Raw genomic sequence first — 24,782 nt, 5'->3', positions numbered from 1 at the left:
AAATGGGTTCTCTCATCGTTCAGAAGGGCAGACAGCCAAAGTTAAAGTGTTGGTAGGTTGTTTGGAAGCTCCGAGGGAGAATCTGTGCCATGCCTCTCCCCTGGCATCTGATGGCTCCCAGAAGTCCTTCGTGTCTCTTGGCTTGTAGCTGCATCATCCTAATTTCTGCTTCTGTTGTCACAAGTCTTTCTTTTATGTGTGTGGGTTGAAGTGGGGGGGATTCTTCTTCTTCTTCTTCTTTTTTTTTTTTTTTGCCTTTTGTCTTTTTAGGGCCACACCTGCGGCATATGGAGGTTCCCAGGCTAGGGGTCCAATTGGAGCTGTCGCTGCCAACCTACGCCACAGCCACAGCAACTCGGGATCTGAGCCCCATCTGCCACCTACACCACAGCTCACGGCAAGAAGCCCTGAGAGGCCTGGCAGTAACACCTTATATTTTGACTTATTCTTTCTCTTACTTCAGTAAAACGGCAGGCCCAGGAGGACAGGGCCTTTGCCTGTTTTCTTTGCAAATGTACCTGTGGCACCTGCGACACCACTGGCCCTGGGTAGAGTGGAGTAAACACGCACGGAGGGCAGCTCAGCTCTCTCCCCGTGGTCTCCCCTCTACTTCTCACACCCCTTGCAGCAGGTTCCCAATGTCCCTGTCCCACTGACAAGGCTCAGAGGTCAGGTCACTTGCCCACTCCTGCAGCCCAGGCTGAGGCTGCCAGGCCTCTTGGGGCTTTTGTCCACGAGGAGAGGGAGGAAGGGAAGGGACATCAGTGCAGCTCCTGCGGAAGGCCTGGCCTCCTTAGTGAGCCCGGGCCACTGAGCATATGTGGCCGTGTGTGCTTGAGTGTCGGGGGGTCAAGGAGCTGAGAGCAGGACCCCAGCATCATTCAGCCCCATGGCTCCACTTGGGTTCTGGGGCCCTTCCTGACATGTGACCTTTAACCTGCTATTGCTAAGAGTGAGCCCACAGGTTTCCCATGAGGGGGTGCCAGGCCTCCTGTGGGGGGTGCGGGGACTCTGCCCCAAGGGGTGCTCTGCACCAGAAGCCACTCCGGGGGTGGGTACCCAGGCATCCTTCCTGACAGAGTGGCAAGGGATGTTCCCAGCTCAACGACCTAGGATCAAATGAGGCCCCTGGAAGAGGGCCGCATGTGCCAGGAAGCACCCCCCGTGTGTATGCCGGGAAAGCGCTGGGCTCTGGAGTCAGGCCGAATTTAACCCTCCCGAGTCCTCACACACGAGTCATGCAAGCCGCTTCACCTCACTGAAACTCAGTGAGTTTCTTTGACCCTGAAGTGGGAAAACTGATGCCCATCTCACAGGGTGGTTGTGAGAATTCTTTGCAATGATGTACATAGAGTGACTCGCGGGGCGTTTGGCATAGAGTGGACCCCAAAGATGCAAAATCTCACCCACCTATAACAAGTCAGTGAGACACCACATTTGGCAAAGGGTGTTTTCTGTGTGCTACCAGCTGGGCTTATGGATGGGGAAACTGAGGCAGGACAAAGGTTGGCAGCTAGCTTGTGGGCCTATCCTGGGAAAACAGGAGACAGCCAGGCCAGTCTGAAGATGTGCAGGGGCCTCCAAGACTGGCTCCAGCCACAGCCACCTCCCTCTCAGACTCCCTTCTTCCACTCTGGCTGCGCGTGCCTCTGCTCACGCCTCCGGGGCGACAGGACCCCCTGCTGGTCCTCCCTTCTCCGCATTCAAATCCCTCAGACCCAAGACTATTCTCCAATAGGCCTGGGACCTGATAAGAGACCAGCTCATGCTCAGAAACCTTGGAGAGGTCCCTTGTCCTCCCGAGGCCTCAGTGTCCTTTTTTTTTTTTCTTTTTTTAATAGTTATTTCCCCAATACAATTTTTTTTTCTACTGTACCGCATGGTGACCCAGTCACACATACATGTACGCATTCTGTTTTCTCACATTATCATGCTCCATCATACGTGACCAGACATAGTTCCCAGTGCTACACAGCAGGATCTCATTGCTAACTCATTCCAAAGGCGATTGTTTGCATCTGTTAACCCCAAGCTCCCCAATCACCCCACTCCCTCCCCCTCCCCCTTGGCAACCACAAGTCTATTCTGCAAGTCCATGATTTTCTTTTCTGTGGAAAGGTTCATTTGTGCCCTATATTAGATACCAGATATAAGTGACATCATATGGTGTTTGTCTTTCTCTTTCTGACTTACTTCACTCAGTATGAGAGTCTCTAGTTCCATCCATGTTGCTGCAAAGGGCATCATTTTGTTCTTTTTATGGCTGAGTAGTATTCCATTGTGTATATATACCACATCTTCCTAATCCAATCGTCTGTCGATGGACATTTTGGTTGTTTCCACATCTTGGCTATTCTGAAAAGAGCTGCAATGAACATGCGGGGGCATGTGTCTTTTTTAAGCAAAGTTTTGTCCGGATATATGCCCAAGAGTGGTCTCCAGGCCTCAGTTTCCTTATTTGCAAATAGAAGCAACATGTGAATCTTCTCTGAGGTGGAGAGTTAATAGTCTCAGACTCTGACCTCGAGCTTAGCCATTTTCCATCTCTGATGGTGAAATGTGCTAACACCTGCCTGACCCATTTCCAAGGTCATGACAAGGACGCGTGATGACTTTCACCAGGGCAGACCTTAGCTCTCCCTGACAGTGAGGCTGCAGTGGAGTTAATCAGCCTGCATCTTTCCTGCTGTATCACCCGCCTCCTTGGGGCCACCAAGTGGTGCCTCTGCTGGGTTGACTCAGCCCTACAATCCTGACTGAGTCAAGCTTTGGGGACCTCCAGGGGTGGAACGGCTTCCTTCCTTTCCTTTCCTTTTTTAGTCTTATTTTTTTCTGAGTTGTTTTTGTAACTCTGAGCCTCAAGCTTGCCCCTTGGGGGTTTTTCTGGAATTCCCCAACCTTTAGGATCTTGACTCTACTATGTTGAAAAGACTTAAAATCAGGATAATCAGTTTTGCTTGCCAGCTGGGCCACTAACTAGCCTTGTGCATTTGGGCAAGCCACTTAACTTCAGTAAGGCTTAATGTCTCTATCTGTAAAACAGGAAGGCTCATTCGCTTCTCTCTGGGAGGTCGTAAGGATTAACTAAAACAATGGGGCTGAAAGATTGCTTTGTGAGCCGACATGTGCCTTGCAAATGCTCTCATTGATCTTATTTAGCAGTCCTGACAGTGGGCTGGGGTACTTACTTTTGCCTCCTGTACATGCCTGGGCCATTTTCAGGAGCAGCTCCTCACTGAGGCCCTCCCTGACCACCTTTTAAAGGTTTTAACCTTAGAGTTAGCCTTAGCCACTGGACACAACACAGGGGAAGGTGGGTACTCCACAGTTGTGCAGTATACAACCTGTGCAACTGTACATGAAGACTCTGAACCTGGCTCTTTCCCTGTTTTCCTATTGTTTAATATTGTAATTCTCAACTTGAGAGTTCCCTCCTCTGGTTCACTTTTTAATTTCCAAAGTACTTTTTATTTTCCATGATTTTCCCCCACTGTAATGTGGACTGTTTTGTTCGCTGACATAACCAAGGTCCTAGAACAGTACCTGGCATATAGTAAGCACTCAATAAATAAATAAATATGTACTGAGTGAATATCCCTGTCATCGTGTATCCTCTGTTGCTGCCTGGAGCAAAGAAAGTTGATCTCAGGTCCCCTTCCTTCTGAGCTGACACTCAGCCCACCCCTAGGCATGTGGTTGATCAGGAAAGGGCTCTCCCAATGCTCCCAAGAGGTGGGTACCTGCTTCTTCTGTGCCCCTTGGCCTCAGGAGCCTGGAGCCAGGCAGGCAGAGGGCAATGCTTCTCTCCCCAGGGTGCCTGGAGCACAGCCAGAGCAGGGCTTTGTATACCCTCAGGAGTGCCAGGAGTTTGGTAGGGGCTGCGGCAGCTGTAAAGGGGTCTCCTCCCACTCCTTCCAGCTCTTGGGCCTTTTGAAGGATCCCCTGAATGATTTCCCTGCGGCTGTGTGTTTGGGGGAGGGAGGGCCCAGGGAGAAGGCAGCACAAGGAGATGCTCACTTGTGGGTCTCCAGCCAGAACAAACAGGAAAGGTTTCATTTTCCCAAGCCTGAAGTCACAGGAGCCTGCTGCTGCTTTTTGAAGAGAGTAAAAGAGACCCATGTCTCAGCTGAGGTTCTCCTGCATTGCCCTGCTCTCTCTCCCTGCTGTTTGCCGAGGGTTCTCCAAGTGTGGATGGGCCACATTAAGATTTGAGCAACGTCCCTTGGCACTCAGCCCCTGCCAGCCCCACCCATCCCTGCCCAGCAGAGATGCTTGGAGTAATGGGGTGGATCTGAAGCATTCCATTTCCACCCAGGAGACGAGGGAGGCAGGCTGTGTGTACTGGACTTTTCAGTCCCTAGATACAATACCAGGAGACGTTGGTCTCATCGCAGTCTCTGTGACAGGGTCTCCAAGAATTGTGCAGTGCACAGCCTGTGCAACTGGATGTAGTGACCCTGGACCTGGCTTCTTCCCAGAAGGGAATGGACTCCCATCTCCCCCACAAAGCATGTTGCCTCTCCGCTGAGTTTGGCTTCTAGGTTTCTCTGAAAGGGACGTGGGTCTCTGAGGTTTGTAGAGTGTTAACATACCCCTCACCATCCCCCATGAATAATTGAGGCCCGGTAGCTAAGGGCCTCAGTGGTCATGAGGAGGGTGGGGCTGCTGTGCCTTCTGTCCGGGCGAGAGCCAGGGCGCTTCTGGGTTGATGAGGATGCCCGCTCAGGCCTCTGAGTGTTCAAGGGAGAAAGAGGGCCATCTAACCCTTCTCTGCTCCCCACCCAGGCAGATTCAAAGGAGGTGATGTCTGCTGCTTGCACACTTCCTCTTACCCTCCGCCCTCTCATATTGAAACTTGAAGGTGAACATCCAGCCCAAGCTGGCCCCTAAATCTTTGATGAAGCTGTGACTCCCTCTTCTAGGATTATCCCAGGGCTGGGGATGACCAGGACCCTCCCTAGGTTCGTTCTAGAGAGGGCCTCCCTCCCAGCCCAGCTCAGGCTCCAGCCGTCTACACATCTCTGTGATGGCATCTTCACCTCCTTTCTACCCAGAGCTTGCAGCCAAATGATGGAGAAAGCTGGGAGCATCTTCCTCTTCCGATTTTCCTTCCTCGTCACCAGCAGCAGGATGTCTTGCTCTCTGCTCTGTTCCAGGCATTGTGCTAGGGCCTCCCCTCCTCTCCTGGTTCCCCCCACACCAAAGTCACCAGCTCAGGTTCACATGGGAAGCGGATGTTGTGAAAACGTCTTTTGGCCAATTGTGTTGAGTCCAACTAGGGGGAGTGGGGGGCAGGGTGCATCTGCTGCTGGGATGGGGGGCAAGCACCCAGGCGCAGAGGGTCAGGGAGACTCCCCACAGCCCCGATCCTAGCCTCACCCTGAGGGGGTGTCTAGCTTTGTGGTTACTGGGATGAATGTTTGGGTTGCAATTGGCGGGCCTAAAATTGGGGTTGAGGTTGATATACTATTTCATAGCAGGGTGGTGATTAGGGGACGATTAGAGTCTAGCCTCAGTGTGGTATTTAGAATGAGGTTTCAACCTCAGGACTGTGGTTAGGGTTGGGTGAGTGTGATGCTGGAGGAGGATTTAGGACTGTGGGTTTTTGGAGTGTGGTATGTTTGTTATTTTAACCTGCCATCGATGGAGCCTTACCGAGCGAGCCAGCCCTCCTGTGCAAAGCCCTTCGCAGTATTAAATGAGGGCACCACCTCATTTAATACTGGGGATGATAACAGCACAGTGGGGAAGTCAGACCTCAGCTTCATCGGGTTCAGTGGCTCCCCAGCCAGTTCATGTGGTGTGAACATACATGCCCATGAGTCCAAGTGGATAATGCCTGAGTCACACAGCTAAGGGCTCCAGCCTGCTTAGCTGAGACTTTTATCCGTATCAGTCAGGGTTCCAGCAGGAAGCAGATGGCTCACTCAGTGAGGAGCACTGATAAAGGGTCTGTGCAAAGGTGCAGGAAGGGTCAGAGGGAACAACAAGGGAAGCAATCCCCCCCCCCCAGCTGGCCGGGGCAGAGGGTAACTGTGCAGCGAAGCCCTTCGCCCTGCAGCTCAAAAGGCAAGGGGTCACAGTTACTGGAACCCAGAGTAGCTGCAGCCACAGAAGAGGGTCACAGCGGGGCTATGGGCTCCAGTCAAGGAAAAGAGCCACCCCCACCAGCAGTGGCCCATCAAGAGGGAGCTGGAGGACCAATACCTCCACTCCCTCTGCCGCCTGCTGCCTTCTTGCTGGGGTCCCGTGCGGGCTGAACAGAACTGGATCTCGGAGGGCAAAGGAGCCTCCCAGGGCCCAGAGTGGAGTGGAGAGAAGCCCACAGGAGCAGGTCTCCCACACTTTAACCCATCCTCGCCCTGACTCTATGGGGAGGATACTCCACCAGGAGGAAATGGACTGCACGGGCCATCTGGCACGGCTCCACCCCCCGGTTAGCCGTCTGAGCAGGTGAGCGCAGGCAAGTGCAGAGCAGCAGTGGGAGCTGTCAGGACTGGGTCAGGCAAGGCATCCTGCGTCTTTTTTGAAAAGAAGGAAGCCAGGGAGAGCCTGGAGCAGCTTTCTCCACCACCATGTGCAGAAAGCAAGGAGCTTGTTGGGGCCCTTAAGATGTGAAGGTATGCGATTGCTAGCATCTGACTTTAAAAAGTGGTAAAAACAAACATTTCAAGCTTGTGAGCATACTCATAGCAGTTTAACTGAACTAAGTCCTCTAGGATTTTTATTTTTATTTTTATTTTTTTTGAATGGAAAGTTTAGGGAAAGATGAAGCCAGAATGGAATGGAAAGACAGTCAATGCTCTTTTTCAGATGCCCCGGGGATTGTTCATCCCATCCGGTTGCTTCGTAGGAACTGTAGCTGCCCAGTGAATATCGCCCTCTGTGTGTGTGTGTGTGTGTGTGTGTGTGTGTGTGTGTGTGTGTGTGTGTGTGTGTGTGTGTGTGTGTGTGTATGTGAGAGAGAGAGAGAGAGAGAGAGAGAGAGCGCGAGCGCGTGGGTGGAAAGCTGGGCAGAGAGAACATGCCTCAAAAATCATAGTGTAGATTTTTCAGGCCCTGTGAATTCTCCTTTTGAGCTCAAGGTTTTCAAATATATATCAGGTTTCACCCCTTGTCCGGGATGTAGAGGAAGTTTCTGATTTATGGGTCCAGTAGTTTTTCCAGTTATGCAATCTGTAAATCTGCCATCAGTTAATTAATTTGCCACTGTCAGAAAAGGCACTGTAAGTTTCCCAGGTGAAAATCACTTTAGCAAAGTAAAGTGCTGTTATGATGACAGCAATAAAAAAGGGACTCTGAAATGTATACTTGTTTCCACTTGCGGAATTACTTGAATCAGTGTCTCAGCATTCCTCCTCCTCCAATCACTGGCATGCATACACGTGCACACACACTCACACACACAGCCTGCCTCTGGAGAGGGGCTAAGGAGGAAGATTTAAGCCTTGCGGGATAATTTCCCAGAAAAGGACTAGAAAGGGAAAAATGGGTGAAATGCAAAGTCATCGGATGACCGTGTTTGTAAGATTGGCGGCTTAGGACCCAGAGGGGTGTGTCTGCGTGTCTGTCTGTCTGTCCGCAGATGACATAGTGAAGATTGCTACATGATTTCCAATAGCGAAATTTGAAAACACACTGTTCCTTTGTTAGCCACATAGCTGTGGTTTTGTGTCCATGATTCATTGTGGAAGTGAGTAGCTGCGACAGGCATTTTGTGAGGGTTTTTTTCTTCTTTTTTCTCCTAAAAAAATATTTGTGAAAGGTCTAAAATCCAAAGAAGTCCGGTGCTTTTTGAAAAAAGAAAAAACAACCCTCATTCCTTGCAAAATGAAGATCGCAAATCAAAACTCTGGAGCTACCATATTTCTGCTGCTGGCTGGTCACTACCCTGAAGTTTCCTCCCGGAACCTCAGCCCCTCACCGCTATGTAACATGTGTACCCACGTGTGCACCTGACCAGTGGGGGCGGGGGTGGCATCAGAAGCCTCTCCAGGGACTCTGGTAGTGTCAGAGGTGAAGGGGGTACCCTCTTGAGACCTCAGCCAAGCTACACCCTTGGGGAACAAATGGATTCCACATGTCTTTCTTTTTTTCAGATTCTTGGGTCAAGGTCAAAGCCCCTAGAGCAGGTATTTGTGTGCGGGGGTGGGGGGGTATTGTGACATAATTTATGTCTCATGGTTAGTTAAGTCTGGGGTTTGAAACTCGGCTCTGCTGCTTCACAGTTATGCTGCCCACAGGAAGTGATTTAACCTCATGAGCCTCAGTTTTCTCATCTGTAAGATGGGGTGGCCCACTGCTACCTTACAGAATTGTCAGGAGGATTTACTAATACATGTAAATGCATCTGGCCCCCTTCTGGTGTCCTAGGAATGGCACTCACCTTATTGTCCCCAGACTCTAGAGGTACCTGAGTCTTTTATTTAGAGTAACAGTGCTAACTGGAAACTCTGAGAGCCCTTGAAGGCTTTTCTGGCCCTGGCCAGGTTTCCTGTCACTGCCATGGGTGAGCGGCAGGATGCGGAATATCATCTACCAAAGGCAGAGAGCTTAGGGCTTGAGACCCCATCCCAGCACCTCCCTGCCAGTGGTGTCAGTGGGCAGGTAAAGAGCCTCTCTCTGCCTCAGTTTTCTCTTCTGTAAAATAGTTCTTCTAGGATTGCACTGATCAAGTAGCTCTTGAGTGTAAAGAGCCTAGTAAAAATTTAAAATGAAGCGCCTATACCAGGTGCCTAGCATATGATCGGTTGCTAGGGTCAAGCTGAATGAAGGCTTCAGGGTTGGGCTCCCGGAGAGAAATCTCCTTTGGTCATGGTCCTGGGGCAGAGTTCCAGACCCTGGAAGAACAGCCTGGCAGCAGGCTGCCAAGACTCTGGCCAGCCCTTGAGAAGTATATCCCTGACCCAGAAATGTATCCTTTACCAGCTGCCTTTGTCTATAATAGGCCTGTCCGGGCAGGTCCAGAAGTGGGGTAAAGTCATCTGAAGTCACACGCCTGTGTTTGCTGTCGAATAAGGCAAGCTTGCTAAGCTCTGTGTGTGTGTGTGTGTGCGCGCGCACTTGTGCGCGTATGCAAATGCACACATGGGGGCAGCATGTATGGAAGGTAGGTGAGTCCCCAAACCTCAGGCTGGGAACTCACGGTTCAGGAGGTGGGCGTCTCATGGCCACTTTGGCGATGGTGAGAGGTCCATATACCGAGGTTTTCATGGCTTTGGGAAGTGGTCCAGGCTCAACCCCTTCAAGCTAAGCATCTCTCCTCTCCCTGCTCCTCCCACTCCTCCCCCTGTGGTCTCTAGCACTTGCCAGGTGCCCCAGTTTGTGTCTTCTTTCCCTCTCCACCTCTCCAAGCACTTCTGTTTCTCATGCACTTCTTCGTGGCTCATACAACACCAGCTTGTGGTGAGCATGAGTTCGCAGTGGTGGGAGGAGCCTGAGGAGCTTGGGAGCCCTGCAGACCTGGTTTGAATCCTGGGTGTCTCATAAGACACAAGAGCTAAGACCGCAGGTGCTATGGGGATAGTGAGACCCACCTCACAGGGCACCGGGGACCTTTTAAAGTGATATTTATTCCATGCCTGGGGCTCAGTAAGTAGAGGCTCCAGGAAAGAATAGTCGCCTTCCTAAGAGACCATTTTTAACGGTGTTCTTTCCTGGTAAAAACCCCTTCCTTCAAGTCTTTCCTCTTATACGTGAAATCCTAAGGGTAAGGCCTGGCTGGACTCCTGCTCTAAAGCTCCCAAAGCACAGCTCTCATAGCGGATTAGAGAACCAAATGCAGATGTTGGCCATCTGTGTTTCATTCCCAGCGCCGTTAGTCATTAGCTGTGTGGCCTTAGGCAAGTTACCTAGCTACTCTGTGCCTCACGTGTAAAATGGGGCTAATAATTCCTAGTTCTTAACGATGATTAGATTAGTTAATACATGTAAAGTGCTTAGAATAGTACCTGGCACGTAAGAGCACTATGTAGCCGTCTGCTGTTGTTTATTAGCATCCTTGGCCCCTCCCATTTTCCCAGACAGGCATCCCTACCCCTTGAACACCATCACCAGTGCATTCCTGGATTTGTCCTTTTGCGCTCACGGTTTTCTCTGCCTTGGGTGGACTCTGCCCTCACCATGCTTTCCTCCTGCTCACATCACACAGCCTCTACAAGGGCTTCCCTAGGCACCCAGACCCACGGCTGCATCTGCCCAGGGAGGCCTGGAGCACTGGGGCCAGGCAGCTCACCTGGCCACCTGTTGCTTTTCAGTGCCTGAATTCTATGAAATGCTCACCTGCAGGGACTTGTCCCAGGGCTCCTGTGTCCACATGAGTGTGCTGTGCCCTACGTAAAGGTCAAGGAATGAATGGGGCTAAAATCTAGCCTGCATTTGGTTTGCTCAACCCTGGCCCCCTCCTAAGGAAGCAGGGCAGCCTCTGTAAACTGCCTGCTCAGGGGGCCCCTTTTTTAATCCACACAAAGGAATAGGGTATACTAGCACTCCCCACCCCTCCTGCCTCCCTGCCTGGCTTGTAAGCCCTCAGTGCCCACGTGGGAGCCTGCACCTGCTGAGGTGCTTGCCAGTGGACCGTGGAAGTGGTTAGATGACACATTCGTGACATCCAGGATCCCCACCAGCTGACATGTCTTCCTGGGGGAACTTGGAGCCAAAGGCTTCAGACAGCTCACTGGCCCTGGACGGCTGCTGTGTGGGCCCCAGCCCTGGCTGGGGAGGTGGCTTCAGGGAGGCCAGGAAGCTGGAAGCCACAGCCAAGTTCAGAGTTCAATGTGATGACTATTTGGGGGGTGGAGTGGGGTGGCGACAGCTGTGTGCCCAGCACTGTGATGACTCCGTGAAGGGCATAAGGAGGGTAAGACCCAGTGCCCCCCCCCCAGCCCCCTGCCACTTCCCCTCTGGGAGTCTGTGTCCCTGGCCACACCTCAGCCCTTTAGGTGGTCCTGCTGGGCCCAGAAAGATGCAGAAGAGATCTTGAAGGGGCACTTTCCTTTTCCGAGCTAAGTGACACTGGTGCAGAGAATGACAGGCATTTCCTGGGGCCCTGGGCAGCCCCTCAGAGTACTTTCTTATCCACCTTCTGCCCTTGAGGTTGCCCAGGCATGATCTTATGGCCTGGGCAGCCCACTCTGGCTTCCTGCCTAGCTCCCTGGCCAATCCAGGGGAGAAAAAACACGATACAGAGTCTCAAGGGGCAAGGACTGGGCAGCGTGGCAGCCTGGGAGGCAGACCCCTCAGTGGAAAAGCAGTTGCAGTTGATGGAAGCATGAGGACCCGGGGGGGCAGGGCACAATGAGGTGCAGAAGGGTCTCTGGACCCTTGGGAGACTGAGGCAGCACTGCCGTAAGTCTGTTCTAGAGGCGGGGACCAGGCCTCCGGCCCTCACGGGGTGTCCTGCAGATGCTCTCCCAGATGTGTATGGCTCTTAACTTCCTGCCAGGATGTGGGATGCTGTGCTCTCTCCAGAGCCACCAGCTGAGCAGAACTAAGTGCAGTTCTGGGCAGAAGAGGCTCCCCCAAGGTTCTGTCCGTTCCCCCTCCCCTCAGCCTGGCAGGGGCGCCCCCTGGGGTCTATGTGCTGGAGCTGCAGACCTCTCAGACCTGGGTGTGGCCACAGAGAAAAGGTCCAGGCATAGACCCCAGGGCAGAGGAGTGTGACCCACAGACAACTGGGTGGGGCTGGGTGGGGGCCTCAGGTTGACCAGTGAGGCCCTAGGGTTCAGGTGAGTGGGCACAGCAAGACCAGCAGCAGGACAGACCTTGAGACACATGGGGAGGCTGGCTCTCGGCCCTTTTGGCGGGTGGAGGGGCACCAGAGTATGAGGATGCTGATGGTGGTGATGCAGCATCTGTGTGCCAGGCTGCAGGGGGCGGGTGGAGGCGGGGTCCCATGGGACCCCACCCCCACCCCCGCTGAGCATGCCACCCCACTTGACTCTCAGAGGTTGTGGCCCTGAGCCCTGCCCTGAGCAGGAATGCCTGCTGCTTCCTTCCTGGCACAAACAGGAGCCCGGCTCCTCAATTCCACAGACAAGTTGCTCCTATCTCTCCAGGAACCACTGTGTTGCTGGGAAACCCAGGCTTTTTAGACATGCTTCCTCATGCCAGGCTGAAACCTGGCCCCCTGTGACATGGTCCTGGGACCATGTCTTTTGGAAATCCAGTCTCTTTCCTGCCACATCCTCTTGACATCTGGTGACACATAAAGCAGTGTGGAGGCAGGACAGCAAGGTTGCTGATGCCCCCAACACAGGACCGTCAGGGGACCCAAGTGCCTGGGGACAAAGAGTGCACTGTATAGCCAGGGGAAACTTATAAACACCCAGCTACAGGCCAACATAGACTTTCAGGGTTCAAATCCTGACTCCTCCATTTTCTACGCCGCGCTGTCCAATGTGGTAGCCACTGGCCACAAAGGGACTATTGACATTTCATTTCATCTCATGTAAACTTCAGTTCCTCAGTCACACCAGCTGCAGTTCCAAGTGCTTAAAAGCCACAAGGGGCTAAGAGCTGGCGTGCTGGACGGCACAGACCACAGAGCATGTCCAACATCACAGAAAGTTCTCTTGGACAATGAGGTTCTAGATGAATGACGCTGGACGAGTTCCTTCACCTCGCTGTACTTCAGTCTCATTTTCTGAAAAATGAGGTTCATCACAGTCCCCTAGCGCCTCGGGTGGTTGTGGAGGTTAGATAACGCCATGCAACTATGACGGTTCATACACAGCACGGAGTTAGTGCTCAGTAAATGTCCATTGCTCTTGTCTAGGACAAGTGGGGCAGAGTTCAAGTCCTCTCCTTCTTACAGGGGTACCTGGGAATCCACCAGTGTGGCACCTCTGATGCTCAGAGGCTAGGGAGTGAGGGTTGCTGTCTTAGCCCAGCCTGGGCCTCACCTGCTTGGCCCCCAAACTACATATCACCTAGTAGGCTCCTGGCTCTGTACCAAAGCCACGGTGTCCCCTCCTCTTCACCCACCAGAGCCGGAGGCCCCCTTGTTCCCTGCCAGGGCAAGGCAGGTTTGCAACGGGAGCTGGAGCCCCACGCCTGGAAACACTACCTTGGGTCCCTGGGGATTTGGCACAAGGACCTTCTGACCATGGCCTGGGTGTGAGGCCATCAAGGAAGAGAGAGGGAGCAGAGCATTCTGCTGTGAGGGCTTCCCCCTGCCTCACCAGGACCCAGATTCTCAGTGAAGGCTGAGCCATGTGGTAGGTGCCAGAGTGCATTCATCTGCAGTGAGCTGTGCCTGTCATCGCGGGAAGCAGGAGTGGGGGCCTGGGGGCAGAGATGGAGTTCCAGGACAGCTCTCTGGTCTGGTGCTCTGCCCCGTTCCCTCCTACCTCTCTGACACCTCCAACAGCCTCTTCCTCCATCTGCCCCTCCAGCCTTGGTGTTCCCCAGACCCCCTCCACGCCCTTATTTATTCTCTCCTCCTGTATTTCTCGGTGTTGAGGTGTCAGGGCACCTGGCAGTCATAAGGAACCCCAGGAATGGTCAATGCGATGCATTCCCTAATTAGACTTTGGGAATAGTTTTATCAGCAGAAACAACGACGACAGTCATCTCTGTGCAAAAGAAAAACCTGCTCTAGGCACACGCACGCAGGTAGCCATGAAAGGAGCAGGCTGTCAAGTGAAGTGTCACGGGCTGTGGCCACAGTTTCCCATCAATGTTCCTGGACGGCCTGTGTATCTGCTTTACCGTGTGCCAGTGGGCAAGCGGTAGCCGGCGCCAAAGCGCAAGGCAAATTTATGGGAGCAAAACCTAACCCTGAGACCAGTCTATTTGTTCACACACTTCCCTCTTTGAAACCGGGAAGTGTTCGCAGAGCTCACGCCTCCGTGCAGCAGTGGAACTCTGAATCGTGGTTTGTTATGCATACTCTCCTGGAGTGAAACCCCCCTGCAGCCACCACCTCTCCACCATGAGGCCTTTGGCCATGTCCGCAGCCCCAGCCTCTCTCCTGAGTGCTGCTTCCTGGGTGTTTCCACCTGGAGATCCATAATGAGGCACCAGCTCTCACCATGGCCCAGACCGAGCCACTCATTGGATCTCTTGTTGAGATCTTGGCTCTTGGAACCCCCTCGACTGGTTTGTCTAAGCCACAGCTGGGGACTATCCGTGTATTAAATATCCTTGAATCTATGCCCTCTTCTTGGTCCCATCCTTGGTCCCTGCTAGCCTAGACCACAGCCAAAGCCTTCCAGTGGGCCCTCCCGTCTCTGGTCCATCCACCACCAGGGAGTCTTTCCCAAGAGTCATGAGCATTTGAAGGTCGTGTCCTAGACCTGCGTGAAGACTGCTAGCATCTCAAGGCTAATATGTAGCTCTCCCTGTGCCCCCACACCTTTGCTGGGGTGCTGGTTCCTTTGCCCAGTCTCCACTGGAGCAGAGAGGGTCAGAGGGTCTTTGCCATCCTTGGACCTAGATGCCTGGCACATAGAAGGGTTTCAGTAAGTGCTTCTTGGATGAGTGAAGGAGGGTGGGCTGCTCCAAAATTGTCCAGGGACTCTCCTTCACCCATTTGGTACAGCCCAGGCGCCTCTGATATTTCAAGCTCTCCACCACATGGATCCGAACCTATTCTCCTTTAATCCCTGACAGCCTCAGGGAAATGACAAACAATGGAGTGGGGATTGGGGATGAATTTAGCCAGTTTAGAAACCTTGCTTCTGCACGTAGGAGTTCTGTAACTGCAGCAAGGCGCAGAGCCTCCCTACCCTCTATTTTCTTTACTAGGACATGGGGAGAAGGAGTGTCCGACTCTTGGGTTTATGGAGAGGCTTTCATGAGATTACACATGTGGCACGTGTTGTTGGCACGGGATCTGGCACAGAGCAAGCATTCATTAAATTGTAGCACCAGTTTGCTCCCCATCCACCCACTTCTGACTCCCTCTCCCAGCACACACACACACACACACACACACACACACACACACACACACACACACAGGAAACCACTTCTTAATTCTCAGGATGTCCTTCCAAGGTTACTTTATGGATATACAAATAAACTCAACATGTATCCTTATTTTCTCTATTTTTACACAAAAGTTTATACACCCCACACCAGGAGTCAGCAAACTTTTCCCATAAAAGGCCAGATAGTAAATATTTTCGGCTTCGTATGACACGTGTGTCTGCAACTACTCAGCTCTGCCACTGCAGAGCAAAAGCACTTGTAGACAATGAGTGTGGCTTGTTGCAAATGAACTGTATTTATGGAAACTTTCGTTTGAACTTCATATCACTGTCTTGTGTCATGAAATATTATTCTTCTTTTGATTTTTGCCAACCATTTAAAAATATTAAAAAACCACTCTTAGGTCACGGTCTTTACAAAAACAGTTGATGCGCCAGATTTGGGTGGTTTTGTCACTTTTCTATGTATTTTGGAGAGCTTGTCCTATGAATGTAAATGAGCTGGGCCTTTCAGTTTTGAAAGCATAGGACTCTTATCCGGTGGATGTTTTTTAGTTTGTTTAACCAATCTCCTACTAAGGGACACTTAAGTTGTTTCTATTCTTTATAAAATATTTTGCTCTTACAAAACAGTGCTGCTATGAATAATCTCCACCCACCATTTTGGACATTTACAAGCGTCTTAGGTCAGATTCCCCTACAGGTGGACCTGGGGCATGAATTTCGGTATTTGTAATTTATTGGGGGAGGGCTCGGGGGAAGAGGAAAGCGGAATGGGGAGGTGAAAAGAGTCAAGCAAGAATTGATCATGAGAAAATCAAGCCAAGGCCTAATTAAGAGTGGACCTTGGAGAACTGTCCTACCTTAAGACAGGGGCATGAGCTGTGAGGGGTGCCGTAGGTCAAAGACTCGGCTCAGATCCCACGTTGCTCTGGCTGTGGTGTAGGCTGGCTGCTACAGCTCCAGTTCAGCCCCTAGCCTGGGAACTTCCATATGCTGTGTATGTGTCCCTAAAATAAATGCAATAATAACCCGAATAAGATGATGCATTTAGGAGTTCCCTGGTGGCTCCATGAGTTAAGGATCCAGCATTGTTACTGCTGAGGCTCTGGTTACTGCTATGGCATGGATTCGATCCTTGGCCCAGGAATTTTGTATGCTGTGGGTGCAACCGAAATAAAATAAAATAAAATGCAGGTGTGACTCAATGGTGGCCGTGACACTTGAAAAGTTTTAAAAAAGAAAAATATGCATTTAAGGCCCTTGCTCAGTGGTCAATCTGTGGGAGCTATAACTATTCCATGCACCTTGTGGTAATGTTTTAAACTTTTTTTTGGCAGCAGAACACTTATTGAAAGAAATAGGATGTGGAAGCCCATTTATAAATTAGCGTGAAGCCACCAGGCTAGGGTGAAAGTGGGTGGGATGGGGGGGCAGAGATGTGTCTCCCTATCACTGTTTGAAAGCCTTAGTCACTGTGTTGGGCAGGATGTGGGCAGGCCACATTTAACTTCATGGCATCATTATGGGTAGGCACTGTCCAGGGGGTTTTCATTCAAGTCTGAGGACCTCAGCCAGCTGGGATGGGAAAGTTTTCTTCCCAAATTGGTCAAAAAAAGCCCAAGAGTCCTTGGATCCAAGCAACTCTTGGGGGATCATATAGCCCAGTGGCTCCCCCCTTGGCACCATACTGGTCTGTGATGGAGTTTTTGTTGGTCCATAAAGGCATGAAGAAAATAAAATCAATGAGGTGAGAGGTCCATGAAGTTTAGTGTATTCAAAGGTTTCTTATTGGCATTGAAATGTCTTTTCTTTCCTGAAATTATGGCGAAAATAATCAATAGTTGTGTGTGTTTGTGTGTGTGTTTTAACATCTTAACCTCAATAAAAAGTTGGCAACTTTATGTTGGTCCCCTAAATGTGTTTCACAATTTTATGGATCCATGGAATCCTGAAATCTAGAGCCAGCAGTTCAGCCCATCATGGCAGCTCTGCCTGCACCTCCCTGGAACAATCCCAGAGAGATAATCTTGTGCCAAGCGAGTTGGAGAACTGCTATCCTTTGATGAAATCGTAGCCGCTCTTCCAAGGCTGAGAGTGGACAGAGCCTCCCCCAGGGACTGTCCTCCAAGAATGTCACCTCCCCCATGAAGCTTTCACTTGTCTCTTTGCCACCCCTCTCTCGGAGCCAGCGCTGGGCTGAGAGCCCGCAGCCCTCCACACATGGGGGACCTCCCTCCCGCCCACCACCAAAGACTGGGCTGGGGCTTATGATGGGAGACAGTAGTCGGCCTTAAAGGGGTGCTTTCAGCGTAAGACATAGGAGCTAGCAAAGAACCGGGGCTTCCTTCTTTACTTTGTTGTGAGCCTCTCAGAAGGCAGGACTCCTCCTCTTTCTCTTTCCTTAGGACTTCTTGATTTTTTCATTTTACCCGGCATCCCCATCACAGCGGTAGATGACAATGGACTGGGTTCAGAAGGGTGTGGTTGTTTAAAATGTGTTGACAGCAGATTAGTCACTTGGCCCTTCATATGTAAGGATGCTTGGACAGTATAACAAGATAGTTGGGATGTCTTTACTTAGATGAAGAAGAATTTTTAGTGGCTTGGGGAGAGGTGTTTTGTCTGAATTGTAGCTGGCACTTTTTTCTCTTTGTTCAAGTGATTTTAAAGTTCTGGCATAGTTTCCTACTTGTGACCATTTATTTATATATACAAAATAACCACACGGTCTCATGGTTCCTCATCATCCTCATCACAGCCCAATGAGGTGAGTGGCACTAGTCCTGCTTTACTGATGAAGAATCTGAGCTCAGTGACCACTCAAGACTGTACTGCGGGCAGGCGGCAGAACTGACACCTGCCTGGCCCAAATCCTGTCCTCTCTCTGTATAGTCAGGTCCTACCTACAACTAGAGAATACAATTTTTTTTCCTTCTCTGCAGAGTGAAACCACTGCCCCTTAAGGGATCTGAACTCAGGCATCTTGAGCCATTAGCATTGAGTTCCAATGAGAGAAACAAATGACAGCAACAATAACAATCATGAGAGCAAACCACCAAGAGAGGATCCTTTGAGTTTCCACCTAAGCCAGATTGGAGAGCTCTTTGTCAGCGTCAAGTTCAGAGATGTCCCAGGCGGTCTGGGCAGACCCTTATCTCCCTGGATGCTCTGTGATGCTGACATGAAGCCGAGCCATGACACTGGCTTGGTGCCATGAGGAGGAGATTCCTGCGGACCCACCACCTCACTTACCTCTCACTCTTGGGTGCACTCGGGGAAGCCATTGAAAGGATCGGGTTTCTGCTGCAGCTGGTTGTGCCGACCTTCTCCTGGGAATGAGGAGCAGGTACCTGAGGGTTGGGCTCCCAGTTCTGGTCCATTACAGCTCTGGCCAGCTAACGGGGCTCCTCTCCCACTCCAGCCCTCAAACTTGAGAAGCAAGATGAGTCATGGTTGGGGCAGCCAGGGTGAGGATTTGCTGCTGGTCGCGCTGGAGGGAGAGCAGCACTGAAGCTCACGGGAGCCAAATCCCGGACCAACAGGGCTGAGGCAGGGCTGGAAGGTGCCAGACTCTGACACCACTCCTGGTTTGGCTTCTGCCAGGAAGGGGTAAAAGGAAGATTGCTCATGGCTCGGGCACCCAGGGCCAAGTGAACTGGAGGAGGGATGATGGAGAGAGAGCAGGTCCCAGGCTCTTGAGCCCACTCGGGCAAGGAATCCAGTGGAGAGGCAAGGGGTGGGATCTCCCAGAGGAGAGAGCACCATCCCAAGCCTGAGCACATGCTCTGGGCTGGTTTGTTGGCTGGTACGAGAGTCAAATCGCCCTGGGTCAGAATCCTGGGGTCCCGATTTACCTGCTCTATAACTGTGGGCAAGTGTTGCTCTCTCACCTTCAGTGCCCACAATGTGCTCACACCTGCCACCGCCCAGACACTGTCAGGTATACAGTGGCTCGTATACATTGTGACAGTGACAGAGTATTTACAACAGAGGCTGCCTTGCAGAATGGCCTGTCTGATTATAAACGTGAAAAGTGTTCAAACTGATGACAAACAACTCAAATAGTTAGGATATCAAAGGAGATGAGCAGAAAATTTTCACAAGTGGTAAATAGATGTATGAAAAAATTCAACCTCAGAAATAAGTAAAAAAGGAGATAAACCACCATTGAATATCATTATGATTACTATTGAGAGTTATTGATTTATGAAAAATTAATACTATGCTATGCTGGCAAGGCTGCACTCTGAGTGGTACATTTATACATTTTGGTGTTTTGGGTTTTTTCAGTTTTTTTCTTTATGCATTTTGATGCAGCCCTTTCAGGGAGCCCTACCCCAGTGTATACCTACAGCCATAAATGTCTGTAACTTTGATACCATCATTCTTGTCCAGGGAATTAATCCTAAAATAATAATCTTTTTCAAAATGTTTCTTATAAGAATTTTTCAAGTATATAGAATAAAAAATAATTGAATTCCCCTAAACCAAGGGAACTTTTTTTTTTTTTTTTTGGTCTTTTCAGGGCCACACTAGCGGAATAGGGAAATTCCCAGGCTAGCAGTGGAATCGGAGCTATAGCGGCTGGCCTACACCACAGCCACAGCAATGCCAGATCTGAGCTGCATCTGTGACCTACACCACAGCTCATGGCTGTTAACACCACTGGATCCTTAACCCACTGAGCAAGGTCAGGGATCGAAACTGCATCCTCATGGATGTTAGACAGATTTGTTTCTGCTGAGCCACAATGGGAACTCTCTCAAGGGAATATTTTAACAGAAGAAAAAAAGCCATGGGAGTCAGTCTGCTCACAGTTAAAAATTAAAAACAATCTAAATATGTAACAGAAGAATGTCTGAACAAATTGTGTGATTCGTCCTCAGATAGACTATCATGTAGCAATTAAGATGATAAATAGGAAAATCGTGGAAGTATGTAAAATACAATCTACATTAAGTGAAAAATCAGAATTTAGGAGTTCTTGTTGTGGCTCATCAGGTTAAGAACCCGACCAGTATCCATGAGGATATGGGTTCCATCCCTGCCCCTGCTCAGTGAGTTAAGGATCCAGCGTTGCTGTGAGCTGTGTGTGGTGTAGGCCACAGACGTGGCTCGGATCCGAGGATCCGGTGTTGCTGTGGCTGTGGCAGAGGCTGGCAGCTGCAGCTTCAATTTGACCCCTAGCCTGGGGACTTCCATATGCCACAGGTGTGGCCCTTCAAAAAAAAAATCCAGGATTTAAATTGTATCTACAGGAGTTCCCTGGTGGCCTAGCAGTTAGGATCTGGTATTGTCACTGCTGTGGCAGGAGTCCAGTCACTAGCCTGGGAACTATGGCACGCTGCAGACAAGACAAAAAATAAATAGATAGATAGATAGATAGATAGATAGATAGATAGATAGATAGATAGATAGATAGTATCTACAGTGAGGACAGTGTAAGAGCATATACTTGAGCAAAAGTTGAAAGAAGATATGCCAAAGCATTTGTTGTGTTTGGATGAGAGGATGGTGAATTCATTTTTTTCTCCTTGAATATTGCTGTGTATTATTTTTACAATAAAATTAACGAGAGGAATATTTGAGGTTCCGCCCTTGAAACAATCTGTGAACCTGTATTTGATGGGCACCTATTCCTCAATCAATGTGTATGAAAGGTTGTATTAAGATGTGGCAAGGGGTAGGCACAGGATTAGGTTTTAGGGAAGGGGCTGGTGCAAAAGGGTCTCAGAGACGCTTATGGGACCAGTCTAACACCCTCATTTTGCAATCGAGGGCCCTGAGGCCCGGGGAGGCTAAGTGACTTGCCCAGAATACTCGGCTAAAGCCTGGCCAGTCCACGTAGGGGCAGGCACGCCCACTGAACTAGCCAGCTGGCCTAAGCTCTGGCCCCCTGGCCCAGAGCACCTCCATTTTCCTGGAGTTGGCAAGAAGGCAGCCAAATCAAGAGCACCCTTCTAGTGCAGAGGTGGGGGGTGAGCATCCCAGAGAAGAAGGGTGCAGAGACTGCTCCTGGGATGCAAGCCCCGCCCCCCGGTTGTCTCCACAGGACCCTGAGCAGGCTCAGCCAAACCCACCCCTCCCAGCAGCATATGGGGCTGTCCCAGACTGTCCGACTTTATCCGGCTGCAGCGGCCAGTGGCCAGCTGACTTCCAATGCTCTGCCCGTGGGGCCAGGCCCCGAGCGGAGGGATGGTGCCCAGCAGACAGCGTATGTGGACCACCTGTCATCCCCCTGGGGTAAGAACGCCCTGACTCAGGAACCTGGAAGAGCAGGGCATCTAAATCTCTGACCTTCTTCTCTCCATCTTTAATCCCCCCCCCCGAAGGGCTGTGTTGTCACCCTGTCCCTCATCCTTCAGCTAATGCACAGTTGTCAAGCACTGGCTTTGTGCCAGGCTCCAGGGGTCCCAACCCAGCTGATGGGGATTTTGCCCTTTTGAGATATCTAGACTTTGATTGCTGCTCCATTTCTTCCCCATCTGTCACCAGTCCTGCCTTTGCTTCCTTCATATCTAGTCGTGAATGTCACCTCCCCGGCTCTGATCCTTTCACCTCATCCTTCCCACAAACCCCAACCCTCCTGGACCAACCTGACCAGTCGCATCCTTAGCACCTGCTTCCCAGAGGAGACGGCCGAGCATCCCTACATATTCACGCCTCCGAATGCTCTTGGTCATTGCCCAGCAATCCTTCCCTGGGTGCCTAGACACTCTTCTCTCTTTCATTCTTTGGAGCAGCCATTCCAAGCTGCCCCCACCTTCCACAGCCCCAGCCCATGGCCTTGATTTCTACTCCCCAGAGCCCTACACCTTCCTGCCCACCTGCTCCCCCACACACATGGGTCATTCCCTTACCTCAACCTGTGCTTGGGCTGACTGCCTTTCTTTGTTTTCCATTTTAAAAATTGAGGTGAGGAGTTCCCTGGTAGCCTAGTAGTTAAGGATCTGGTGTTGTCACTGCTGTGGCTCGAGTCACCACCGTGGCTCGGGTTTGATCCCTGGCCCGGGAACTTCTGTATGCCTCCAGCTCCGCCAAAACAAAATGGAGGTGAAATTAACCATGAAATTAACCATTTTAAAGTGTCCACATCAGTGGTGTTTAGTATATCCATGATTTTATGCAGCCACCACCCCAATCTAATTATAGAACATTGCTGTCACTCCTCAAAGAAGCCCTGTGCCCGTTACGCAGTCACTCCCTTCCCCACCCCCACCCTCACCGAGGCCCCTGGCCACTAATCTACGTCCTGTCCTTATAGATGGGCATATCCTGGACATTTCATATAAGAGGAGTCGTACCATTAGGGGCCTTTTGTGTCTGGCTCTCTCACATTGTGTGATGTTTTGGAGATTAATCCATGCTGTGGACAGTGCGCATCAGGGCTTCAGTCCTTTTTATAGCTGTTGACCTTGTCATCTTGAAAAGGAGGCGCCCGTGTTTCTGTCCCCCTCTCTCAGCCCTCTCCCTCTTTCCCTATAGCGTACAATTGCTTCCAGCTCTGCCATTCTCTCTCATGCTGTCTCTCTCTCTCTCTCTCTCTCTCTCTCTCTCTCTCTCTCTCTCTCTCTCTCTCTCACACACACACACACACACACACCCCTGGCCATCTCTCCCCTTCCCTCCGCCTTCCCTTCTCTCTCCTCCCTTCACATTCCAGCTACATAGACTTTTTATATTTCCCTTCCCAGCCCCTCTGCTGCCTGGCTTCCCTCCCGGGGTCCCCTAAACTGAATGAATGCCCCTCCTTTGTATGTCCACTGCCAACCCCCCACCCCCCGTGTTAGATGATGTGACCTCAGCTCACACTGCGGCACTGGCCTCCCAACAAGTCACGAGTCACGCTGCTTCCCCATCCACCTGCGCACTCCAGTTGGAAGGCATTCGCGCCCCCACTTCCTCTTTGATCTCCTACCGAAAACTTTCCACGACCTCCCACCACCCACTGCATGAAGTGCCCTAGTGCCCTATCCTTGTTTTGGCCGGCAGCGTCCCCCAGACCTGACTCTGATCATTTTTTCAGGCTTTATCTTCCTCCACGTCTCTTGAAAACCTTTCTATGCTGGCAAATCCAAGCAATGTTCTATTCTCTGCCCTTTGGCACAAAGCCCAGCTGTGGTCTTTGCCAGCCGTGTGACTTGGGGTGCCACCTATCCTTCTCTGAGCCTCAGTTTCTTTAACTGTCCAATGGAAATATTAGCTTGGATGTAGGATCATTGCCAGTCTTCAATCATCTTCACCTACCCCCAAATGGCCATTTCTAAGGGTTCAACCTAAAATAGTACTCAAGCGGGTTGAGAGTTACTGTGTGTGAAGCATGAACTTCTTGGCTGGCCTGGTGGCATCCCTCAATAGATGTCAGACCATGCGCTGTTACCCCACCCCCACTGTGGGACTTTGCACCCAGGGTTACTTAGCAAATGCCCTTAGGATGGATTCCGCTCAGTCCCGTGGGCCTTTCTAACCAGCCTCTGGAGGTCACATCTGTGGCTCTCAGCCCTGCCCCCTGGACCCAAGCCCTCTCTCTGCAGGGCTGAACCTCACAGAGAAAATCAAGAAGATCAAGATCGTCTTCACACCGACCATCTGCAAGCAGACCTGTGCCCATGGGCGCTGTGCCAACAGCTGTGAGCGTGGCGACACCACCACCCTGTACAGCCAGGGTGGCCACGGGCATGACCCCAAGTCTGGCTTCCGCATCTGTGAGTCCATTCCCGGCTCAGATGATTCCCGGCTGGTCCGGGGGGTGGGTACAGGGGTGGCCAGGGGGCCGGGCCTATCCCCGGCTGGAACCTGGCTCTTCTGCCAGAAGGAAGCCCAGGGCTCTCACCCTGTGGCCCCTGTGGGGTCTCCAGTCACACAGCGCTGAGTCCTCCCCTGGTTCGGTTGCATGTGACTCGAAGCAAGTCACGTAACACCTCTGAGTCCAGGTTTCCTTTACAGAAAACTGAGGGGGTGAATAGGGTCACTCCCCCCCTCCCCCGCCCCAGTGTGTGCCGGGCTGAGGAAAGGCAAGACTTGGTTATTATCCATCCTCCTTTGCTCCCAGGCCTCCTGGAAAGTCCCTGCATTTCAAGGGGCACGGGGTTCCCCAAGCCATCCAAATTTGGTGTCCTGCTCCCCCTGCTGCCCTGTTGTCACCCACCAGCCACATAGCAGATGCTGCTGTGTTCTTCCACCGCCGGTCACCTTGAGGTCGATGTTGCAGATTTCTGCCAGATCCCCTGCCTGAACGGAGGCCGCTGCATCGGCAGGGACGAATGCTGGTGCCCCGCCAACTCCACCGGGAAGTTCTGCCACTTGCCCGCCCCCAGGCTGGACCCGGAGCCTCCAGAGAGGGGCCCCCGCCACAGGACCCCACTGGAGGGCTCCTTGAAGCAGTCCACCTTCACGCTGCCTCTCTCCAACCAGCTGGGTGAGTGCAGGGCTGGGAGGCACCCTGGGGAACTGGGGGTATGTGTGACGGAGGTGCTGGCACCTTGATGGAGGGGACGGGAAGCTGTCTCCAGCCCTCCCTTCTCCTCCACCCTTAGGGCTCAGTCTCATCCACTAAGGTTTTCTCTGCCCTTCTATCTGGATTCATCAAGTTTTTGTTTGTTTGTTTTCTCCCCTGCCCACTACGGGGCGCTATGGGTAAGACAGATGTGTACAAGGGTAGAGTCCTGCCCTCAAGGAATCCATGGGCCTGGACAAGAGAGGGAGAATGGATGAGAAAGACAAGAGCATCGCAGTGCACGTCCTTTCCCCTGCCTTCCATTATTAGGGGCCAGATAAAGGGGACACAAAATTCAGAATTCCGTAGGAGGTCCGGGGATGGGTGAGCCCTGCGCCCAGGGCATTCAG

The 24,782-nt window shown here is 51.5% G+C and overlaps 1 protein-coding gene across 6 annotated transcripts in view; it reads left to right on the top strand.

Moving 5' to 3' along the window:
- Positions 1-24,782, top strand: part of LTBP2 (latent transforming growth factor beta binding protein 2) — a 107,875-nt gene that overhangs the window by 30,236 nt on the left and 52,857 nt on the right. For all 6 annotated transcript variants that reach the window (XM_021099520.1, XM_021099518.1, XM_013989162.2 and 3 more), the window contains exons 4-6: positions 20,989-21,179; positions 23,471-23,641; positions 24,148-24,354. In XM_021099520.1, the coding sequence (XP_020955179.1) occupies positions 20,989-21,179; positions 23,471-23,641; positions 24,148-24,354 (569 nt within the window). The remainder of the gene's footprint in view (positions 1-20,988; positions 21,180-23,470; positions 23,642-24,147; positions 24,355-24,782) is intronic.

This window comes from Sus scrofa, chromosome 7 (assembly GCF_000003025.6).
Source record: "Sus scrofa isolate TJ Tabasco breed Duroc chromosome 7, Sscrofa11.1, whole genome shotgun sequence".
Classification (NCBI taxonomy): domain Eukaryota; kingdom Metazoa; phylum Chordata; class Mammalia; order Artiodactyla; family Suidae; genus Sus; species Sus scrofa.
Note: the sequence above shows the minus strand (reverse complement) of the source record. Positions and strands in the feature narration are given on the sequence as shown.